Source organism: Scatophagus argus, chromosome 11 (assembly GCF_020382885.2).
Source record: "Scatophagus argus isolate fScaArg1 chromosome 11, fScaArg1.pri, whole genome shotgun sequence".
NCBI classification, from domain to species: Eukaryota; Metazoa; Chordata; class Actinopteri; family Scatophagidae; genus Scatophagus; species Scatophagus argus.
Window position 1 is genome coordinate 10,321,962 of NC_058503.1, and position 19,066 is coordinate 10,341,027.

The 19,066-nt window shown below is 42.7% G+C and overlaps 1 protein-coding gene across 1 annotated transcript in view; it reads right to left on the reverse strand.

Annotated features, from left to right (window-relative positions):
* Positions 1 to 3,820: 3,820 nt before the first annotated feature.
* Positions 3,821 to 19,066, reverse strand: part of igsf3 (immunoglobulin superfamily, member 3) — a 68,029-nt gene continuing 52,783 nt past the window's right edge. The window contains exons 8-10 of the mRNA XM_046403303.1: positions 9,772 to 10,182; positions 7,598 to 8,044; positions 3,821 to 7,059 (exon numbers count right to left, since the gene is read on the reverse strand). Coding sequence (XP_046259259.1) covers positions 6,809 to 7,059; positions 7,598 to 8,044; positions 9,772 to 10,182 — 1,109 coding nt within the window. The 3' untranslated portion in view covers positions 3,821 to 6,808. The remainder of the gene's footprint in view (positions 7,060 to 7,597; positions 8,045 to 9,771; positions 10,183 to 19,066) is intronic.

Below are 19,066 nucleotides of genomic sequence, written 5' to 3' on the forward strand. Positions count from 1 at the left end.
TATATATTAGCTATGATGGATAACTGAGCTCTGATTTACAGAGGGGGCGTGCAGTCACAGGGCAGTCATTTGCCCTTGCTTCTTCTCTGTTTACTACGCTGTTGTGTAAAACGCCTAAAGGAATGTACTGCGGTGGTTGTATTATTGACCTTATCTTTTCTTACAGATGATAATTATTCATTTGCCTATATCTCTTTTTATAGCTACAACCCTGTTGAGTTGATTGATTCAAAGAAATCAAAGCTAGTTTTTTTTTTTAATATGTTGTACAGACATTAATGTTTTCCAGACAATTATAATGACTTTGATCCTCTGACCTTTCCTGCCTCCATGAGGTTGACATTTCTGGTTTTGAGTAAAACATTCCAACAGTCACTGGATAGTTTGCCATGAGATTTGGTTAAGATATTCGTGTGTCCCTCATGGCAGACTGTAATGAATTTGCTGATCCTTTGACCTTTCATCTAGCGCAGCTTTCAGGTCAAAATACTTAATGACCAATACTGATTCCATTCCCATGAACCTCATCTGTGTTAATTAGCCAATGTTAACATGCTAATACTAAACCAATCTGGTGAATTTAGTTAACATAACTGCTAAACATCAGCATATTGCAACCATTTAACATATTGATGTTAGCATTTAGCTCAAAGCACTGCTACAACTTCACACAGCTGCTAACATGGCTGTTAATTCTAAGGCTTGTTTAAAAAAATGCCTCAGGACTAGCATATTCACTCTACCTACATGTTAAACCAATTCTGTTAAACCCACCCGCTGATAATGAAAAGTCCTACAAAATTTTCCCAATAACTTATAAAATATTAGCAAGGTCATCCCACCTAGCAGGTATTTAAACATTCATTTAAATTCTGAATAAAACAAAGAATGCCTCGAACCATTAATTAGCTCTGATCCTCCAGGCTTTCACAGGGCCTCGGAGAATAGAGAGACTAAATGCAGCCGTCCCAAGGGAACGTTGCCTAGTAGCAACCTTAGCATCAGTTTACTCCATCTTAGGCAGAGTCAGTGGAAGTACACACGATTTTAGTGTTTATCAATTATGGATAAGGTGAGAATATTCCAGTGTGTATGTCACTTTGTGTGTTAGTAAATTGCACATGTTTTTAATCCATAATGAATGATGTGGGACCCTCAGTGTTTTTGTTGTTGGGATGTCAGTAGGTGTCTTGTGTGTTTTGTGCTGCACTTGAGTCATGTGATTTGCCTGCAGTTTTCATGATAATCATTAGTAAACTCTTCACGTTTCTCCAGTTAGACAGAACTAACAGGCCCTCAGTACAAGTATTGTTTCTTTTTTTTTCCAGCAGAATTTACACAGCTCATACTGCCGTAGAGACTGCTGCTGATACATGAATAGCAAACTGCAGTCAGTGCCATTTTCAGCAGTACAGGTGGTACATCTGTACTGCTCTCTACTTAAACTATGTAGAGACAAAACAGTGCAATACTCAAGATGTGAATTTTACAGTTCCTGTATTATCAAAATGACTTGTTGTTCTTATTGACTCACACTTACAGCACAGTGACTCATACCCACAGAGCGGTGTGGTATACAAAGGTGAGTACAACAAGCTGCGCACACGCCTCAGAAGACCAGTCACACTGTGCAAGCTGGTAATTCTGTCACTCCTTATGTCTTCACTTCTTAGAATAGAACAGCGTATCTGTTGTGCATGTAGATGGTGGATAGTGATCATAGTGGGTTGGCAACATGTTTTTGCACATTAGCAATAGTCCCTTCTGACAGTCACGCTTGTATGGTGTTGATCTGCACCAGTTTTCATAGATTAAACTCTGTCCTTGTTGAAATGCATCCAAACTCACCACAGAGAAGGCAGGGAAGAACTGTCCTGTCTTAGCATTCTCTTCAGCGTTTCCTCTCTCACTGCTAATAAATCATAATCTATTTGCCTGAATGCTGCCCTGCTGCTTGGGATCGTTAAGTACTATCTGTCCATGTGTGCCCTCTGGTGTCTGCATCCTCAACAAGGAGTATGGATTTGTTAACGTTGCTTACATTTATGCAAAACGGATCTTTCCTCATAGGGGGTATGTGTGCTTGAGAAAACGGAAACAGAACAAAAATGAGGGAGAAAGTGGGACAGGAAGATAGTGCTTAAAGGGGAAGGATTCGGTGTTTTTGCTTCCTGTGAAGTTGTGACAGAGATGGCTGACAATAACATCAGCAATATCAGTGTGCCTGCGATCAGCGCCAGCAGCATCAATAGGTCTTTGAGTGTTTGCACTCTTTCAGTCAAGACAGACTGTTTTGTCAAGAGGCAACCAAAGGCTCTTGCAGGGGAACCTGACTGCATCACAGCACCCAGAAAACGATCCAGTGACTCCATGAGCAAACACCAAACTATGATTCTTGCAGTGCATGCTGTTTTCCCTTTGTGTCAACATGATTTATGGAATGGGTGGCAGCATTTGTTCTTGGCTTCACTGAATATGTGTGCAATAATATGAGTTCATGTGGGAAGGAGTTGGAGAGAAGTTTGTGAATGGGATGGACTGATGGAAGACTGCAGTGTACTGCTTTGGGGTGTGTGTGTGTGTGTGTGAGAGAGAGAGCATAGAAAAGTGAGCATCTGCATTATGAGTTATGGATGGCGAACTGTGATTTGCTGAGGCTGTCAAAAAAGTGCCTGGTTAACTTGCAGGAAGCCCTCTAAGCATCATTTATCCTCTGACATTCTGACCCACTTGTTCTCTCTCCCCAACTCAAAAACACACACACAACTGAGGTTGCTGAGTAAATAAACCCTCTTGTTGTTGAGGGGCTCAGAGGTCAAAAACTCACGCCAACTCAACAAGCCCCTGCTGCTTGCAGGGCATTAACCTTGTGTTCATGGATAAAACAGAACTAGATGGTTAGGAAGGGTGCTGGTGGTTGTGAGAGAACTGAATCAATAGCCTCTGTCATCTCCAAAATGTTTGAAAGGAAAACATGAAGATGCACTGAATGTATTTTATTGCAATAAACTGACAGTAGCAAAGTGCCTTTTTTAATGGTCACGATGGCAACTATTCCATAGAATAACCAAAAACAAAAAAACAAAAAAAAAAAAAGTCATGGTCATATAAAAATACATCACTGAAAATGAAGCATCACTGGCTGAACTGAAAACATCACCACAAACTAATTTACACCTAAATTCTGGAGCCAGCACACAGCCAATACATGCAGCCCTCAAAACGCAGCTACAACACTGTCAGAACACCTGGAGGAATCTCGGGAGGCAGCTACGAATGGTATTCATATTATTACCACTACAGGAAACACCATTCAGGGTTTGACTGTACAGCTCCAATGATGGCGGCAGCGCTGTGACATCACACACCATGACCACAACCTCCACTTCCTGGCTCAAGTCTAGAAAGATGAAATGAATTTTACACAAATCAAGTCTATGGTCATGTGATTTCCACACTCAGTCTGAAACAGCTGTTCAATGGCAATACTTACATAACTTCTATCTCTGGGCATGTTCGAGATTTATTAAAGGCAATTACTCAACCAACAAAGACGCTCCTGTAGTTTTTGCTCATGAAAAACTGAAATCAGCTCCCTATTACTGTTTACTGCCAGCACAAATGCGAGTCAATAAGATATGCAACCATTACTGTCAAATCACAGAGGACATTTGCAACAGCTCCATCAATTATTCCTGGCTATACTGGCACCTGAAAATGCACAAAAGGCTTTCCTGAAGTTTTCATATACCTTTGACTTGCACTAACATGTCACATCAAATAGCAATATGAGGCTAAAGAAAAATAGAAGTAGTCCACACACTGAATACTGCAGTTTAATGAGGCAACATTTCAGCCAACAACTTTGTTAGGCAAACGCCCAAAACAGGCCATATGTAAGAGAACATGAAGAGTCCTCCTGCGATGAATGGAAAACATTTGTAAAGACCTTCCACAATGTCACACGTGCACAATTACAATATTGCACACATATCTATCTTTGTACATATGTCATAAATCTGCATTATATATGTGTGCATGTGCGTGTGTATAATACAGGTTTTTGACAAATGTCCATCCAAACATGCTTCTAGTTGCAGTGATATTTGTAGTTGTTAGTCATTTTCTGATTTTCTCTGACGTGAAACCTTCCGTAACTTTGAGGGCTGAATTACTGCCTCACCAACTACTTGAGTACTTGCAATACTCAGTACATGTACGACTAAACTTTTTCATTTGTGTGTTACCTTTGTCTGGCAACCTTGTACCCAGGTAGGATGTGCAACACTGTCCCGGATTTTCAGCTTAAGATCATTTATCCACAACAATATCACCTATGTGAAAACACTTGTAGTAATGAGCTGATGGTCAGCTAATTGATTGGCTTTTCTTTTCTCTGAAGACATTTATTTGTAGCTGAATTTACGACTGGCCTGGCCAAAGGAAGAAGAAATCTCAGAACTCTGTGGAACGTGTGTCATTATCAGCTATGTACTTTTGGCTTTTTTGTTTTGACAGAAATCTGTTTAATGAAGTGCTGCACGAAAGCAAAGCATTTAAAGACAAATATGAGCAATAATATCAAACACAATCTCCACAACACCCATTCTTGAAACAGATTACTTCACAGGTTCAAAGGGCATCTGGAAGTGGCAGTCGGATATTGAAAACGATGAAGGACTGGGCTTTGTGTTGACTCTTGGCTCAGGAAGTCAAGGGGGAGGGTTTGGGCACTGCTCTGTCACACAAACACAATGCTCAAAGAGTTCAAAGTTTACAAAACATCAAAATTCCTCCTGTAGTATTGTCATGCAATATACATGTCGACACAATTGAGACAATAATGTCAAGTTTTTCAAGAGTCTTCATGTCCAGGCTGGCAGTGAAAGGGTAAGTACAAGGTCGGGTAGAGGATTTCACACCTCTCCTGGCAGCTGCATTTCCAGGGAAGGTGACACAGATTTTTCACCCTTCTTGCTTGCGTCAGGGGGGCCGAGGATGACGCCTTCAGCTAGAATCCGTGATTAGATGGCGATTCAACAGTTCTGTTTCAGCTGTCTTTGATCAAACATCCTACCTAGGTGTTACATCACATCTCACTAAATAAACGTGACTCCGGCAAAAAGCATTAAGTGAATTCATTTTTGTGACTTGTCTGTTCAACTATTGTACATGTAAAGCCACAGTAATTTTCATTATAGGTATAGATATACAGTGTTTTAACACTGACCAAACTTGACAATCTGGTATGAAATGCTACAGACTGCAATGCGCAGGACAAATCTAGCATTTCTACATCTACCACATTGCCAACACACAGGCTATTGACATAATCTGCTTGGTGCAGTTGCCTGGCAACACAAGCAGCACAGTTCCTAGAGAATTTCAAAGCAAAAAGAAAAATCTTACAAAGCTATGCAAAGTAGTATAAAACAATAAATAGAAAAATCTTTAAAATAAACAAACAAAAAAAGTCAAACATGTGCCCACGCCCATCAGTTCATTTTCTAATAATGTGCAGATAACATTGTTAGAGTGTTTCACTACACACATTGGTAATCTTCAGTGTGGCTCTTAGCAAATGAAAAAAATCTTTCTTTAAACTAATATGAATCATTTGAGCTTCTGTTATCTTTTAAATACAGGACGGGGGTGCTCATACAGGGCAGCATAGAGAAATGTGCAGGGCTTTAATTTCAGTCAATAATCTCTACTGTGTAATTTAAGCAGGACAATTCAACTGATTTAACATGAGTGTAAAAATTGCCCTTTTGCCCACAAGGCTCATAAAGCCACAGCAGGAGGTGGGCAGACTTATTTACAATCTGCCTCAAAAACCAATTAGCGCCCCCACCCCCTCTTTAAAACTTCACACATTAGCTGCAGAGGACAGAGTTTAAATAAGGAGGTCTTGGCACTGAAACACCCTCATGTCAAAGTACATATATCTTCAGCGGGAGAGGACTGTTCATTTATTCTCCATCATTTCTGGAGTTCCTCCCTCTTTTTTTCTCACTCTCTCTTTTCAGAGAGGAGGAGGATAGAGGAGATGAGCGGAGCAGTCTCTCACTAAGGCCAGAGTGTCTGGCAGTGTTTAAGTGGTGCACGAGGACCGGTTTCTGTCTGCCAAGGCAAATTCATTGTGGAGGCAGGTGGGCCAACACACACACATCCTCACTTAGGACACAGACTTGTGTGTCCTTGCCTTTGTCTCTATGCAGGCTGGCAACCAAGTCATCAGCTCCGGAGTCAGTGGGCGCAGAGAATCACTATGGCAACCACCATAGTGGACCAGGCTGTGGCTGCTCTTGGATCAGTGCGGAGACTTTTTTGGCATCCACTCAGTGCTGGAGTCGATTATAGAGTTCCTTCTCTTAAATATCCCTCTCATATCGACCAGTGATCTCAATGTGCGCAAGTTTGTTTGTTTTTTTTTTACTCTTTTGATAAACAGACAAATATTCAGAGTAACATAAATCAAAATGCAGCTAAGGGGTTAAGTTTCACAGAAAACAAAAATGGGACAGGCTTGCGATACTCTCTTGACTGTAATGTCGCATTCATACAATTAATCGTGCTAACATGGCACACCCATTCTGGTCCACACACACACTCACACACACTGCAAAACATACAGTGTTGTTAATATAAAACAGGCAGCCACCAGGGTAGGAATTTTTAAACTGATCAACTAATTCAACACAGCAGTGAACGACAGTTAGGTCTGAAGGTGGAGTCCAGATCTGCTCCCTGGCATCGTGTTGGCTGGATTCGCAATTCGCAGGAGGCAGGGCCAGGTGACCCTCGCTTAGTCAACAGAGCCGGGGTGTAGGCTAAGCGCAGGTGGGTCCAGACAGGTGGGAGAGTAACTGAGGTGAGGTTCTTTAATCCACAGGAGGGGGGCGCCATTCTTGCCTTCTTGGCTCTTGCTGTTGTTACGACTCTTGTAGCGCACTAGCAGCACAGCGATGAGGAGGATGCCGAAGATGGGGAAGGGGTAAAAGAAGACAAAGTAGAAGAGGGAGTCGTTGGAGCATACCACTGACTGGAGGGTGGACACTGTTGACAGAGAATGGACAAAAGTTTTACACAGATGCAAAATACCTTCATTTGTTAAGTTTCTAAAGAAAACTACAGACGGGAATTCACTTCACTCCTGTTTTAGCATGCAGAATAAATGAAATTCAGATAGTTTTGAAAATGTTGAATGAATATATTTGACATGATGAGCTGTGCTGCTTTTGGCACCATTACATACTCAGCTTTGATTCTAAACAGCAGGTGACTTTCTCTGGTTCTGCTTTTAACTAGGCTTGCTCCATCAGCCAAGGCAGGATGACATATACAGTATGTGTCTGAGCCCCTCTTAATTGCTCTATAATATCCCCCCGTTACATGTACTGTAACACAGGACATATTACGACTGGGAAATAAGAGACTATATACTGTAGGATGAAAGGTCCAGAGGAGCAGAAGTTAATTACTTCTTCTGCTATCTGTGAGGAACATCTCCAGCCTTTGATACAAGTACAGTCACAGTGTGCATTTTCACCTACACGCAGTAAAACTCAAATGATACAGTAAATTCAGGACTTACCTTGCTGTAGTACGTTGACAATAGTAAACCCAGAGTTGTTGGTGGTTAAGCGGTACCATGCATTGCGGGGGTTGAGTAGCCACTCCTCTACGTGGCAGTAGTATCGGCCTGCGTCTGTTGGCCGAGCTCCTTGAATGGTTAGGCTGTACTGGTCAGAGGTCATCCTTTCAAACTGCAGGCGGGAATTTGGCCCCGCCTCCTCTCTGGGGCTGCAGTTTCCATTTCCAAAAACGGCGTCGTGACCAATTGAGAACACACATTCCCGTTTTCTCTCTTCCTCACCTGACTGGTCCTCATCATCCTCGTCTTCGGAGCGCTCCACATACCAAGACACGGAGAAGCGGGAGTCTCGAGACGACTGGGAGGGAATGCTACAGCCCAGTCGGATAGAGCTGGACTCTTCCACTGTCACGTTTGACTCCATTTCTTCCACCTGCAGTCGAACCTCTGAGGACGTCCAGGAAGACGAGAAAGGGAAACAAACGTCCAGAGAAAAAGTGAATATTTACTAAAATATAAATCTGCAGCTTTTTGAGAATTTCTTGAAATCAGTAGTAGATTCATGCAAAAATGCAAAACATTTGTTGGTTCAAGCTTCTCTAATGTGAGGATCACCTGATACCTGATGTCTGATAGCAATCTGAATATCTCTGTGATTGGGACTATTGCTCAGATGAAACAAGCAGTTCCAAGATGTCAACTTGATTTGAAACTCTTACTAGCATTTTTCACCAAATAATCACTTAACATTGCAAACCAGCAAGTGACTCTGAAAACAGGCACACCAAACTTTTAAAATGTGCAAAAAAAAAAGAAAAAGACAAAAATAAATAAATACTGCAGTGCTGCCCACAGCTATCAACGGTCTTTCAACTTTAGTGGTTAGATCCTACCCCTAGGCTAGTGTGTCTGTCTGTCTCTATGGGTATGCTACAAGCCTTCAGGGGTGGTACAATGACCCAGTTCCACAGTAGTTTTTTAAAAAAATGGCAGTGAAGACCTGGCTTGCTTGAGCTGCTCTCATACACAGTTTGGAACGGTCTTCTTGTTAAAGCAAAATGAGAAGCAGAAAGGACAGCAGGAGAGCAAGGAAAAAAAAAAAAAAAAGGCAAGTGCTGGCACATATCTCCCCTCATCTTTCCTCCCAATGAGCAGATTTCTGGCTGACTTCCTGGGTGAATGCATTTTTTAGCACCTTGATGAATATCCATGATGTTTATACAGCATATTCTATTCATCTTACGTAGATGTTTGTGTGTCATTAAAAGTAATACCTATATGAACGCTTTACCTCCCTGATTCAATATTTACTAATGCTGGTGAGCTTCCACACACACAACCATGTGCTAACTTTTTGAATCAAAGGTGAAACTAAACTGAATACTAAAGTCCCTGCATATGTTCATAGAGAACTTTTTTGTGGGTGCTGTAGCCTAATTAGTTGTTTCAACAATGACAGCTTTACTATTCTACATAAAATACATGTGTTTTCCTTGCCCTGCTGGCTTATGACCAGACGTTTTGATCCTCACGTTCTAGTTGGACAGAAGCCATTTCAGGGATTTCACTCTGCATTATAAACAGGACACCTGGCAGAAGAACACTGTGCTCACAGGCATCTGAAAAAAGTCACCTTCAGCTGGTGTGTTGAATAGATTCATACAACAAAGTCAAGATGGATGGCTTGTTGATATTTGTTTGCATATGGGGGCATGGAGTTTGATAGTAGGTGAGATGAAGGAAGTTTGTGGTAAAAGAATAAGGGCTGAGATTACTGTCATGATGTGGGAGTTTGGGTGGCAGTAGGTAGGGCTCTGAGTGCTTTGTCCATTTCTGAGTACTGGACAAGAGGATTAGGTTCTCAGTCTGAGCCAGGCTCTGCCCTCTAGCATGGCATATGACAGCTGGCATGACTTCAACACATATTTTGCCACCTGAGATCTGCCCGGGGCAGGTGTAAAGTCATGAGTGCGAGACGTCCTTGATGCCTTCAGCTGAGCGTGTGGGAGTGTAAGGCAGGTTGAGGGGGATTTGGAGGAGGCATTGGGTCAATAATGTTCAACTAATCTAAAGCAGAACAGCATGTGATGCTAAAGAGGCAGCTGCTGCTTCCCTGCAGTGGGAATAAATAAGCATTCTGTTCAAGACAACAGCACTTCTGACCGCTTGCTCACCTGGCTGCCTGACCAGAACCTGCGTGAAACCTGAGGAGTCCCGGGAGAGTCGATACCAGGCTCCATCTGGGTCACTCAGCCACTCTTCCACCAGGCAGTAGTATGTCCCAGAATCACTCATCTCCGCCCTGTTCAGCGTCAGCACATACAGACGGGGTGACAACCTTTCGGCCTGCACTCTGCGTCGCAATCTCTCCTCGTCTGCGTAGGCGCCGTACTCAAAGGCCCCCGATCGTTCAATTCTCAGCAGGAGCTCATCGGCCTCTGACCCAGTTGCACGCCTCACGTACCACAGCACAGCATGCTGGGAATCCTGGCTGGTCTGGGAGGAAATGGAGCAGTTGATCCTGACACGACTGTCCTCCAGGTATACCTGAGACTGGTTGGTCTTTTGCACTCGCAGTTTGCTCTCTGAAAAGAATTAGGAAAGAGGAAAAAAGAAGGCAAGGAGAAGACAGTCATTCCTTTGGGTGCAGGAAAGTGTGAGCGTTGGTGACAGGTACACAATGCAATTTCTGTTTTGTGACAGACGACCTGTTACTGGGTTTATTTCTGGTGGCAGCAGGGCAAGAAAAGATAGTTGTGTGTGGGTGGGTAAGGTAGGTGACAAAGAGACAGAAGGAGGAAGGAGAAAATGTCAGGCAAATCAAAGCTCAAGGTATGGGAGGTCTGCTGCTATCGCGGTTGAAATGTAAGATAAGATGCAAAACAGCTGAAGAGACAAGGGCGGGGTGGGTACGGGTGGGTGCAGGTCTATGGATAGAATTAAGTAAGATACAAGACAAAAGCAGGGCAGGGGGTCTGTCAGTCTGCCAGAGAGAAAACTAGAGAGAAAGAAGAAGGAATGCATTTATAATGTCAAGTAAGGACGAGAAGAGAGAAGCTAAGGGAGGGAAGAGATGATACAGAGGTGTGACTGAGATGTCAGGAAAGAGCTGAGGCTGCCCTGAGTGCTCCGACAGGATTGGTTACAGTGACATCGGTTGTAGGATAGGATTAGCTGCAGGTACATCAGGTGTGACCGCAACCAGGGCCCTGCTGTCAAATGCTTGGGGGGAGGATTAGTTCATTTTTCATGCCATAAGACCAGCTCTATCTTACATTCAACATTATATGAGATGAATTAGACTGCTCTGCTACCTCTGGAGATATAGGAATGAGTGAGATTAAGGTTGGATATTGAAGATTAATTTCCTATATATGTGTATTTATAGTTTTTTAAGTGCAGTTTCTAGCCTCCATGACTGGAGCTGACAGAACCTGCTCAGACCATCTCTATTAGCAACTTGAATAATCTTTAACCTAAGAAGTTTGATTTGTAGCGCTTTCTAGTGTTGGTACACCGACAGCAAGCCAAGTTGTTTCTAGGCTGAGCCCAGTTTGGGGAAACAAATTCCCTTAATTGATCTCAGTGGCAGACATGCAAGTGCAGAAAGTCATTTTGCCACCACTTCCAACCAAAATGGGAGAAGAACAGATATTTTTAGAACCACAGGATCGATGAGTGTCAGAATTGTCAAAGTAACCACGACAATCACGACAGCCAATTATAGGTGCTGCAGCAGTAAGTCGGGACCAGACTTTACGAGGAGGAAGAAGGTGAAAAAGGTAGATGAAAGAAGGAAGAGGAAGAAGGCAATTGAGAAATACAGGAAGGAAGGTAATATGAGGCATTATGCTGTGTGAATATAGATTTCAGGTGCCCGCTCTGCAACAAAAAGTCTGAAGTCTAAGTCTTGTCTAAAACCCACAACTTTTGATACCAAGTAGTTGTCGTGATCACACTGAACTGCTCAGGGAAATTCTTTGAGCTGGCAGGAATGAAGGGGTGGCTTCACACATGATTATGACAAATATATAAGAGAACAATCTGTTAAAATTTTAATTATTTAAAACTCATTAAATGAGAAATTTCTCTGAAATCATGTATCTCTAATGCAGTGTTTCTCACTTCAGGTCTTGGGATCCACCTGCCCTGTATGTTTTAGATGTTTCCCTGCTCCAGCAAACCTGATTCAAATAAATGGGTTGCTGTCAAGCTTCTGCAGAGCTGGATGATGAACTGATCATTTGAATCAGGTGCACTGGATCAGGGAAACATCTAAGAGTGTTTTCACATATAGTCCTTTTTAAACAAACCAAACATCCCCTTAAGACAGACCAAAAACTGACAGAAAATGGACTCAGTTTCCTTTGATTTCACATTGAGAGTTCATTTCAAAGATTTTTATTGTCAAGTCACTATATGCGCAGGACATACAGGAGAATGGAAATATCGTTTCTCTCTCAGCTTAGTACTAATGTCATGCAATTAAATAAAAAAAAAGAAATGAGAAAGGATAAAAAATATAGCAGTATAAAAATAAATAACAATATAAAATCCAACCTATGTACCATAATGGCAGTAGTGCAAATACGGTCACACACAGTGAGTGTACTGAGTCTTTATGTGCAACACAGTTAAGGTAAGTCCTTGTGTAATTGGGTGTGTTACAGTCCGGGGGGGCGGTGGTAGGGGACAGAGAGTCCAGTTCTTTCTGGTCCTCTTCAGCACTGATGAGGCCTCAGTTCTCTTTCTGGTCACACTACAGTTCCTCTGGAATTTTCAGGCTTTTACTGTGTTGAATTATGGGTAACGGTCACAAGATGGCAGCTGTTATATTTGCCTTATCTGTACTGCTGTGGTCTGTGGTTAAATTAGCCCACAGAAAACCAAAATAGTTTCATTTGAACAGAACCAAAATCATTACAGATATATTAGCACAAACAATTTTCAAAACATCCAGCCTTGATACTGTATATTTCTAATATACAGTATGTATTTAAGTATGTATATTTAAATACTGTATTAATCAGGTTGTGTTAATGAAGCTGTCATCCACTTTTCATTTTCCTCTCTTTGCCTCTCCTGCATTCAACCCTCTACATCTCAAATTTCTTGCACCCTTCTCGCTCACACTAAGCTTTTCTATGACCGACTGACTGATCGGCTGCCTAGGGTCACAGCCATCTGCACAGAAAATCTCACCGTTATCCACACTTTGCCATACTGGCTCAAATGATCATCATTTGTGATTCTGCACATTTTCACTGTACGTACAGTATGGACACATTTGGTTACAAATGTCAAAAGATGCGTGACTGCAAGACATAACCAGAACACACACCAGACTGCTGTGCAACGGCATTTTGAGCTAGCATCTCAAATTAGTTATCATCATTGCCTCAGTACCCACTAGAGACTTGGTAGGAAGCCTGACAATCTCCCCATCCAGAATTACTGCCGAGCCCTGCAGAATCCTGGCAATCATTTTTTTGTAGGAGAATTACCTCCGAACCTCCTGAAGTGGAACCATGCAGGATTGGATTGGCACAGGACAAAGCAATTCTCTGCCGTTCCCATTTGAAATTGGAATCCACAGCCAGGAGAAAAAAGAAATGGAGGCTAAAAGCCTGTTGCCGTACATCAATGTTTACAGAAATGCCTTTTCAAAGCTAAAATAGGCTAATTATTCAAGCCCTATTTGCTAGCATCATGAGCTATTACAAGTTATTATAACTAAGTACTCACTGAAGCAGAGACAGAGGGACTCATAAAATCAAAGAGCAATGGGCAGAAAGGCAGAAGGGAAATAAATGGAAGAGACATGCTCTTTTTTTATGTCCCAAAACATCCTTAAAGTCTCCACTCACTCCAGTGTCCTCTTGCTATGAAATGTCTTAGTGAGAGATCAGCTTTACAGACTCGCCTCTCACATCCTTGGACACGTGTCCATTCCCACAGAGAGTGAGATTTCTTCCTTCAGCTACAGCAAGGCCATCCTACCACAATTACATCAATGCATCCACTGAAGCGTGTAGTGGACAACAAGCTAAAAAATTCTATATGATGTATATACAGTGCAGTGGTTTTGTATGTGTGGTGCTGATGAGGACAAAAATCGGTGAGCGAGTAATAGACTCCAGTTCGACCACACACCGTTAACAAGGCCACTCATCATATATATTCACATATATATATATATATATATATACCCTCAACAGTGAGGGTGCTGCTGTGTTCCTGTGTGTTAGCATGGCTGTCAATACATATTTTAAGTGTGACTACATGTTCTTTGCTGCTGTCTTTCCTTAATGAGCCTCAAGAGTACATCCACAAAGTAAGACAAATCCATGATTAGAAGCGCTTGTTTTGTGCTAGTCAAACCTGGCCTCAGCCAGAATCAAAGTCCAGGCTCATTTTATATGCACCAGCCTTTAACTTGTGATCTCTTTTTAGTTTATTTTCTTCACAGAACAAAGAGGCAAAATCTGAGGCTGAACACTCATAGCTAACCTTAAGCATACATTTTAACAGCCTCTCCTACATGTCACTTGCCACTGTGGTTTCAAGGGAAACCTTATCTCCAATAAGAGTGAGCTATGGCTGAGATACCTTTAAGGACCTCACTGGTCTTATCTTCCAGTAAAAAAGAGCAAAATCAATTCAACAAAACAAAGGCCTTTTGTTTTCATAGCCAGACATGAATAAATTAAATTTAATGAAAAGTCAGATTCTTGCACTGCAAAGTGTGCAAAAAAAAAAAAAAAAAAGTATTTGTTGGGAATAGAGCTGTAAGCACACAGATTGCTTCTTACCAGACAGCTTAAGATGTGTTGTGTTTGAGCAGTTTGCTGGGCATGTAGCATCATTACAATACATACAAATCCACCCCCACTGCAGTCACTAATTGGCTCATTGAACCCTATTCTCACCCCCCCCTCCCCCCTCCATTGTGTGCCCAATTTGTCTCGTTTAACAGCTACAGGAACAGCAGAGTTGAAACAAAGCTGTCTCTATTCCTTTTATTTATCAGTGGAGGTAAGTACACAAAGGCTACAAACAGCAGCCCAGTTTTGATAAGGAAAAAGACAGCAAATTGAACCCCAAACCTCAAAAGCCGCACTACATGACTAAGAAGCAGAGCAGTTGAAACGAATTTGAGTCCGGGGGGGGGGTGTACAGCTAAGGATGCCACTGTGGCATGTCAACACACACTAACCACAGTGCGCACACACTCACACATACACACACAAAATTTTAGGATAACTTCAAAGGAGCTTGGAAACAGCTTGGCCGAGTGTTCAGAGGAGGAGAATACAACCCGAGATTGTTAATCAAAGAGTGTTATCCTTTATTCTTTGGCTAGAGAGGAAATTCAATTCATTTTCCATCTCTGTTTTATGCCACTGCTTCAGGTGAACTCTTGTAATACAAGAGCGGCTCTAAACGTCAGGGTCGAAATGTCCTCTTCACCTTTTTCATTCCCCTTTCATCACAGTCTTTGTTTGGATCAGTCATCACCTTTCCATCCCCTTTCTGTGTTGCCATTATCTATGTCTCTACTGATCACAGTCTGCCTAATCACCTGACACTCGCATGAATATTCATCAGCCTCACCTGTGGGTTCATGAATATTAATGAGGCCAGAGTGAAATGCGAACATCAGAGGTGCTGGTGGGGTCTCTGACTAACATTTTGGCTCTTCTTAAATATAGTCTAATATGTACTTAATGATCACTGGGCTGAAAAGCTATCCACTGGGCCACAGATGTAATGCTTCCACTTAGCTGAAGGAGGCCAGAGTGGGCAACAGACAGGGAGATGGAGAGACATAAAGAGATGAGAGGGATGAATAAAAGTAGAAAGGTAGATCCAGAGAGAGGGTTGGGATTTTTTTTTTTTTGAAGGAGAAGACAGCATAAGAGAAAAGTGGGAGAGTTTAGGGATATATCACAAAACTGAACAGACATTCACAAGCATCCACCAATAGAGAGCGGGGGTGTGAGAGTGAATGTGCAGAGGGAGGAAGAGAGCCTGGAAAAGATGAGAGAGATGTAAAAGACAGAGAGTGTGAACATGCTCCTGGGGGGATTTCAGAGAGCAGCATGCAGTCTCCCAAGCTCCACTCCAGAGGACTTATCATCTTAATGGCTGCCTGCTCCGCCTTTAGTGTTAGCATTAGCACAGCCATGGGCTAATCCACGACCAGGACCCCAAGCACGTCAGGAATGAAGGTTTTAGACACGCCCTGATCCCTTGCAGAACAGTTCGCTTTGGCTTCCTGTTCCTCGCCAACCTCTGTGATCACACACACAAACACAAAAGCATGCCCCTGCACACAACGCTCCACACCCCGGTCTGCCTGGACCTCTGTCATAGAGGGCACAGACCAGAGCAAGCTAGTCAGAGGCAATGAGGGATGGGGTTCCCCTGACTGAAAAGTGGCTCCTCTGCCAAACTGGGAACCTAATTACTATGCTAATGACTGCAATGTATCTATGATCCCATTGTGTCAGAGGGATATTACCACTCCTCATTCCTCCCCTTTCCAACTCCCTCTACAATACCATTAAGACTGAACTAATTATGGGGATCTGTGCACGTAGCAGTGGCCTTGAACACACCCAGACAGAGCCACACACACACATCACCCTCATACATCCACTTTTCCACCGTCAGTATAAGAAAGCTGTTGCACTGACAGCACGTTTCCCTGTCTGAGAGAAAGACTGCTGGACGCAGGCTGGCCTGATGAGGAAATGGATGCTTAAGAGAGAGGGGTCAGGGCAGGGGAACTCAGGAGATTAATGGCACAGAAGAACCTGTTACAGAATGGAGAGCATAAATACATATCAGACTGAACTGTGCCTGTGTGTGTGTGTGTGTGTGTGTTTGGAACAGGTCTGCCAATAAGCATGAAACTCATTATGGTCATTAAACCACAGAAGCCATTCAGTTAGCACAGGCTAACAGCTGGTGTGTGTGTGTATATATATATATATATATATATATATATATATGTATATATATATGTATATCTATGTATATACATGTGTGTTCAGGAGGCAGCACTGCTGAGCCTCTCCTGCTCTGCTCCTGTACTATTAGCCACTGATTTACATGGGGAGCAGCAGCACTGTAGCTATCTCAGAGTTACGACTTCAATTACAGCAGAAGCAGGACACACGGGCGCGTGTCACACACACTCACGCGCGCACACACTCACACACACAGGTGCTTAAGAGAGATGGAAGGACACGACATAGAGAACCTCATTGTGTCTGCAGATTTGAATGAACAAAGAAATTAAGCCTAGATTGGATTGGATTTGACAGAAAAATGTGCCTGTGCTCTTGTATGAGACAGAGTGTAAGGGTTTGCTCTTGTGAGGAAGAAGACACAAGGAAGGCGTCTGACCTTGAATGTCTGAAACAGGCGTGATTAATCAAAAGTCTTCTATGAAATTATTTTCTGTTTCAGTGCACCCCTCAGAGGCTCTTCATTTATCACCCATTATGACCCTGTGTTTTCCTGTACGTGTGCAACAGACGAAAAGGCACCCTGATTATTTGTATATGCACTGTATAAACTGTAGTACAGGCAGGGGGTTGTGCATTTGAGACATAAAGGCTGCTGCATTCTTATTATTTATGAAATACTGACAATGGTGAACTAGTAAAATGTAAATATAAAGGAGAGAATTATGAGGAGGACGAGGGAAGCAGGGAATTATAAAATATTGAAAAATCACAAGAGTGAAAAAGAAACTGGGGGCGTGCGTGGAGGGAAACATGCAGCTAAGTGCAAGTGAAGGGGAAAGAAGACATTAAAAGAGACTTATGGGGAGAGTGAGAACAAAATGTAGAAAGAAAGAGATGGAGTAAGAGTGAGAAAGGAGGACATGAGCGCGATAGGCCGGGCACTAATGAAGACAGACAGCTCCTATCCATGCCCTGATAAGCAGGAATCTCCAATCACTGCAGCGGCACCACTACTATCAGCAATGGCTGGGTGGCAAGTACTTCACTGGCATAAAAGGAGAGCACAAGCAGCATCTGCAAGTGCCAGCACATATTAAATGGGAATATACCCTCAAGAACTATCAGAGAGAGACAGAGAGAGTGTACGAGGCGGGACAAGATAAAGAAGGAGAAAGTAGGAGGCATATATCCTTTAACTCAAAGCGCAACCACGAGAGAGCAAAACAAGAGGAGGATAAGAATAAGCAAAAAAAAAGCATCCTCTCCGTCATTGTGATGTTTGATCATGTGAGTGAAAGGTAGCCAGGCAAGCGTAGGTGTACGGGAAGAGATGAGGAGAAACTAAGTGGGACACCCCCCCTCTCTCCCCTCCATCATCATCATCATCATCATCATCATCATCATTCCAGCTCAGCCAATAAGCACACGGTCTTAATATCCCTCTCCTTGTGCCAGACACACGCACACAAATGTGCACGAACTCAATTGATGAGAAAAATGTATTGAACTCCCAAAACCATCATTAATCTAAACTCCGGCTCCATTAGGGTAGATTCAGCATAATTAGTTTTGTGTGTTTTCTGTGTGTGTGTGTTGGAAAAGATGAAGAGTGTGTTCTTGTGTGTGTGTGTGTGTGTGTGCAGTTTGAGTTATGAGTAGATGATATTAGATTGTGTCGCAGAGACTGAGGCTTCCCTGGTGATCTGCCATGCTGAACATGTGTTTGCTGTTATTGCATTTCAGAAAGAGACAAAGAGAAAACTCAATCAGGTGAAATCTAATATTACCATATGTGGAACTGTACACCGTGTGTTTATGTTTTTCTGTGCATTTGTGGAGAGCCTCTGCTGTGAGGGCTAATATTGAATCCTGTTCTACCATGAGATAATTACACTTTTGCTCTGGGAGGTAACCCAGTGTGTATCCATGTTCTGCATGCTCTTGTGTAGATGAGAATGATGGAGTGTGTGTGTGAGTGTACTCCTGTGTGTGCAGTGGTTCTCTGCATGAGGCCTGTGGTGGATAATTCAAGCCCAGCTGCTGCACAAGGTTGCCCTCACAAGGGATATAAAAATATTGTGTGTGTGTGTAGATGTGGTGGTGAACTCCTCTGATATGACCCATGGGACACAGACACAGGCAATGTGCTGCTAATGCAATCTGGAATAGGAAGTGGGCCTGGGCTGGGCTACAGGAACCTCACTTGTCTGACGAAACGTCATGCTGTCCGACTGGCTGCTTCTGTGTGGGTTTGGTCCAGCTTTAATCTACATGCAACATTGGGCTTCTGCTGATCTAAGATGCATGGATGCTGGATCAAGGATGCCATTTCGGATGCTACATTTCACTCTCTGCTTTTGAAGTTCTACAATGATTTAATGAGGAGCATCATTCCGCATTTGCAAACCCTCTTATGTTAGGCACACATGCGTCTTTCCTCTGAATACAGGATGGTGGTGTGATGGACTATAAGAAAGCTAGAAGAAACAGT